The sequence below is a fragment of the Pundamilia nyererei genome, unplaced genomic scaffold (assembly GCF_000239375.1).
Source record: "Pundamilia nyererei isolate P.nyererei 1_Seehausen unplaced genomic scaffold, PunNye1.0 scaffold00019, whole genome shotgun sequence".
NCBI classification, from domain to species: Eukaryota; Metazoa; Chordata; class Actinopteri; order Cichliformes; family Cichlidae; genus Pundamilia; species Pundamilia nyererei.
Genome location: NW_005187420.1, coordinates 4,218,057 through 4,223,542, shown reverse-complemented (window position 1 = coordinate 4,223,542; position 5,486 = coordinate 4,218,057). Strand labels below are relative to the sequence as shown.

Genomic DNA, 5,486 nt, shown 5'->3' with positions numbered 1-5,486 from the left:
ACACACACACACACACACACACACACACACACACACACACACACACACACTTACTTTAGGACATGCTCTGATGTAAGCAGCCTTCTCGTCGGGGTATTTCTCCAGACGACGAGGTCCTTTGCTGGAAGATTTCTTGAACACCAGCCAGCAACGCCGATAGATCTGAAGCACACACACACACACACACACACACACACACACACACACACACACACACACACACACACACACACACACACACACACAATGACATTCATTTTATATCATCATAACCTCATATCAACATAATGTACATTCTTGCCCCTGGTGGAGCATAAAGTCAGTGCAGGACGTGGATACAGAGCGAAGCTTCGTCTCGTGTTCTCTCTGCAAATCTCTGTCCTCAGGGGCGGATCTACTGGGGTGGCATGTTCTCTTGCCACCCTAGTTTTGCATATGACAATATGCATATAAGTATTAACACTTTGAGCCTAGTTATAATTACCATTGAAGTTAATTAAAATAATTATATTCTAAAACTCGACATAGTGCATTACCTACCTCCCCCCCCGCACCCGCATTAAAAAATGGTTCAGCCCATTGTGTTGAAACAGCTTTAGTTCTTGTTGTCAGTAGCAACTGACACCATGTTCAACACAGCTGGTTGGTTGCTACACTCTGGAATGATGGTGAGTGTCGTTAATAAATCGTGAAAATTAGGTTTAAATTTCTGGTGAAAACTTTGTGCAGGAACTACAGTAACAGTAACAAGTCTAACTAACTGATCCACCTCATGTTGTGTAGCTTTCACACTTGGGCCTATTTATTTTACAGGCTCTACAATACATAAAATCAAAATTCACATGTTGTAATGTAACTGTAATTATTTGGGCTAAAGCCAGGAGCTGATCTTTAATGAACAAGTGTGGAGCTCCTCACATATGTGACCTCTAAAAGGAAACCTGAGTGAGATTAGCTCTGATATAAACTCTCAGCATCACCCAGACATGGATCCATAACAATGATTTGGTCATGTTGTGTAATCAAGTTCAGCAGATGCTGTTTTCCAAAGCAGGTAGTAATTCATTCTTTTCTGAGGAGAGACGATTGCTGATGGACTGAACTTCAACCCAAGCAGCAACATCCAGGGAAAGAATGAAGATGAGCTGCAGTTCATCTAACGTCCAGCAGAGGCAGCAGTGAGTCAGTCCCCATAGACTCCCATGTTAAAATTTTACGGCAGAAATAACCATGTTTGCCGCCTGATACACAAACTGTTTGCTATCTGTGGATCCTTTCTCTTCCATAACACCTGCATAGGGAGGATGTTTCTAAAACTCACCTGTTTAAATTGTATTAAGGATTAAAGGGGCGTGGCCTATTTGACTGACAGGTGGATGGTTTCTTAAAGCCAGATGTAACAAACTGATACAAAATAAAAGGCATATATGGAAATTAAAATGTAATTAGTTTTTCAAACAAATTTGTCAGATGCTTCAATAAACTCTCCAGTTTCAAGGTTCAGGCTTTAGAGGGTTAACCTCCAGCTGCGTGGAGAGCATTAAGCCCGACTTTGACCCCGAGTACACGCTGGCCTTTAGTCTTTGACTCTGGTGACACTTTCACAGCGAGGAGACGTTTTCTGATGCCTGAAGAAACCAGACACGATAGGCTGATCAGAGCGGCTCTCGCCTCAGCGGAGGACAGTTAAGCTCATGTTGTCCTCCAGTGAGCACTTCAGGGTCGGGCTGGGCTGTTTCTCAGCACAGAAACTGGGAGATTTTACAGTGTTACTGGTGGTTCTTCTCCCACCATGGGTATGCCAAACAGGCTAAAAAATAATAACTTAAACTAATAGTGATGGTAATAATTACAGCCCAAACAGATCCTTGGAGACCTGATGAGACAAACAAGGGGAAATATCGGGTGGATTAAGTCAGCTTATATCATTTAAATGCTTTGAAACTGTCAACAAAATAAGAACTGAAAGAATCAAACGAACAGAAAACCTGCTGAACTACTAAACGTGTAGTTTTTGATAAGTTTTCAACATTTCTCCACTTTAGTTTCTGTTTTTACTCAATGAACATCTGCAGCGCTTTCATGGCCACCATCTGTACGGATCCTCCCTCCCCATCATTCGTCAGCCTCCTCCTCTTCATCTCTCCCTTCACTGTCCTCTGAAGTAATCAGGTCTCAGCAGACAGAGCTGTGAGGAGTGCTAAGTGAAGCTAAAGAGAGGAGACGGAGGAGGGAGATGGGAGGAAGGGGAAGATAGGAGAGCTAATTGCTTCCTTCTTGTAGCCTCAAAGATGAAACGAGTGCGGAGCTGTTGGGAGTTGCTGTAATTCTCAGAGGGGCTCGCTCAGATGAAAGCACGAGGAGATGATGATGTTATGCAGCCGAGGTGTTAGCGTAACCTTGAAATGCTGCGTTGGCACACTTTGAATGCATCCACGGCTGCTCTGTTTTTCTCTCAAATCACACATTTGTCCTTCGCTTGAGCTGCAGCGGCTGCAGACCGAAACCACACGATGCAGAGGCCCGGTTTCAACAGCTCTGCCAGAAAATGGGTGTGCTGCATGACAGCCGGCTGCTTTAGCAGCAGATCAGAGTTGAAATGATCGTATCCGCTCAAGATAGTTTGTGAAGTCGCTTCCTAGGAGCAAAGTGACCGAACCGGATCCTGTGACGGACTCACAAGTCAGAGTCACGTGACCCACAAACGCGTTTAAGCCACTGCAGGGTTTTTGGTGACCATCTTCAGAGAGCTCGGCTATCACAGACTGCACAGACACACAGAGCTGCTAATAAGTGCTCAGTCACATCCAGGTCTGCAGTGTGCATTACATGAAGTGCACGCTTTTCAGACCAAAAACTACTGTAAGCATCTAAAGCGCATTTTAAGATGAAGCGTCAGGACTGCAGCTGTTTGACACACACACAGTAATAACTTCACTGTGGTGACTTCCAGTTATTAAAGCCTCATAAATGAAATATCGAGCAGAGGAATCAGGAGGAAATAATGGAGCAAAAATAATAACATTATTAAATGTTAGACACTGTGCTCGAACACTGCAGAGGACGTTTGGCTGTGTTCACAGTGCAAACCTCAGTGCAGCGCGACTGTGACGGTGCACGAGTAACATCAGCATTTGGCTAGAAGCTCAGATGAACCAGGTTTGTGGTCCTGCAGCTCAGGAGCCGGTCATCTACTAAGTCGGTGGTTCGATCCCTGGCTGCTCCTGTCTGCGTGTCAGGTACCCTTGGGCAAGACACTAACCCCAGGTTGGTCTGCAGTGCACTTGTTCCTGACGATAGCAAGAAGCTCCTGCATGAATGTGTGAACGAGGTGTTTGCATAAAGAGCTGTGAGTGCAGCCTGTGCAATCCAGCGTTCGCACAACAAAGTCAGTAACGTCATGGAAAAACAGTTTCAGATGCAGGTTTCAGTCATGAACAATGACGAAACAGCATCTGACACGCAGAGACACACCGGGCGCGGCGTTTCCCTGGGATCGCAGCGTTTAAGGAGGACGTCCGTGTGCAACCTGAATCAGCTCGATGCTGCCGGCTTTGTGAAAACTACAAAGATGGTGTGAAAGCGATCAGCTGGACTGGTGTGGTTCTGGATGGATTTAGTTGGCCTGGAGAGGCGACAGCTGCTGAGTAACAGCAAGAATTTAAGACAAAAACAAATAAAGTAATGTGAAAGATGAATTATGGTCTGCAAAGAAGGTGAGCTGTTTAAACCTATGAACACTGCGTCACGCATGGTGGAGGCAGTGTGACGGTGTGGGGCTGTGGTTAGAATAATAAAGAGGGAGGACTGCTTCCTATCAAATCAATAGTTCGATGTTTGAAACACGGACACAGGCGGGCGCTCCCACAGGAAAATGACCCCAAAGCCCCGACATCAAGCCTACGCTGAAGCTTCGTGGACATTTAAAGCTGTTTCTATGCCAGAAAACCAACTAATTTAAATAACGTCGACCAGTTGTGCCAAGAAGCTCAAATATCCAGAATTATGCCAAACACTTGTTGACGGCTTCTAAAAGTGTCTGACTGAGGCGCTAACAGACATTTAAGGGACATATTAGTGCAGGTGTATAAGCACTGCAGGTGGATTAGAGAAAATCCAAAATGATTTCAAACCTGTGCAAATCATCCAACCCCATGCTGGACAGTCCTTCCTGGAAACAGAAGAGTTTAAGGAAATCATTAAAAGCCCCAAATGAGCCTGAAATTCATGCCCACGATGAGTGGATGGAAACTTCTGATCACAGCATGTTTGTCCAGTGTGCCTCAGACATGCAGGAACCGTCTCTCAAGTCCACCAGGGGGCGACTCTTCTTCTAGAAGTCACACATGATAACGTCCATTCTGGAAATTATGGCACTAACAGGATCACAAATGGCTGATGCTTCAGGACCGGTCTGAGTGTGAGGCGTCCCTCGGTTTCTCAGGCAGACCCGACCCTCGCTTCAGGTTTCGTTACACACTCTGTAAATCAATCCCTTGATGAAGGAAACCTGCCTCAGTTTAATGGACACAACTCCGAGGAAGCCCTGAGCTCTTCCTTCTTCTGATGTTACCTGTGACAGAGGGACTTGGAGGTATAAGGCTTTAAAAACAAACTCAGACGTTCTAGAAATCAATACGAACCAATGACATTTTGTCCCTGCGTTTAAAGGTGGCACAAACAAGTGCAACCTTTCAGCTCCAGCAGGACACACAGAGGATCGATGTGCTGTGTCTCAGGAAACGCCTGCATCTCTAACCAGCGTCCCCACAGGCACCATTACAGTTTGATCAGATCTCAGCACACCTGCTTCATTAAGCTTCTGGCTGCTGCGTCCCAACACCTCCACGCTAACAGCTGCACTGGTTCTGTAATGGACCACGAGCTCTTTCTGGTGATGACTTTGGTCTGATAGAAAATAAGGTCAGCGCGAGCATCGACCGGTGCAGTGACTGTGGGGCATCGCCTGAAAACACATTTAGTCGGTTACTGTTTGGTTTCCTGGTGGTTGAAAAACGTGCTGCGCGTCACGGAGAAGATTAGAGCGTTCTCAGAGGACAGACTCGTCTACGGCAGAAATCTCCAACAGCGGAGAAGATGCGTGTACTGAGCCTCCAACCGATGAGCTAAATCCCAGAGGAACCAGGAAACGTGCACTTCAATTCAACTTAGTTTATATCACAACAACAGTCTCCTCACAGTGAAACTTTCTGGCTGAAGAACATCTTGCAGGGTGGCGTTGTTACTGACGTCCTCTCACGTCATCTGCGTGTTTTGAAAGTGGGCGTGGCAAACAAAGTGTCGATCTGACTGTGAACCCGGAGACAGCGACGACTCGAGCCTGACGAGTCGTTAACGTAGAACCAGAGAAGATGATAATCGTCCTCTCTGACTGTGATGCAGGTTTAAATCACCTGAGAGCTACGGCTAGGGATGGGTATTGATAAGATTTTCACGATTCCGATTCCATTTTTGATTCTGTTTAA

General features: G+C 45.9%; 1 protein-coding gene across 2 annotated transcripts in view; it reads right to left on the bottom strand.

The window, feature by feature from the left end:
• dok4 (docking protein 4) overlaps positions 1-5,486 on the bottom strand; it is a 61,802-nt gene that overhangs the window by 10,540 nt on the left and 45,776 nt on the right. For both annotated transcript variants that reach the window (XM_005726408.1, XM_005726409.1), the window contains exon 3: positions 55-162. In XM_005726408.1, coding sequence (XP_005726465.1) covers positions 55-162 — 108 coding nt within the window. The remainder of the gene's footprint in view (positions 1-54; positions 163-5,486) is intronic.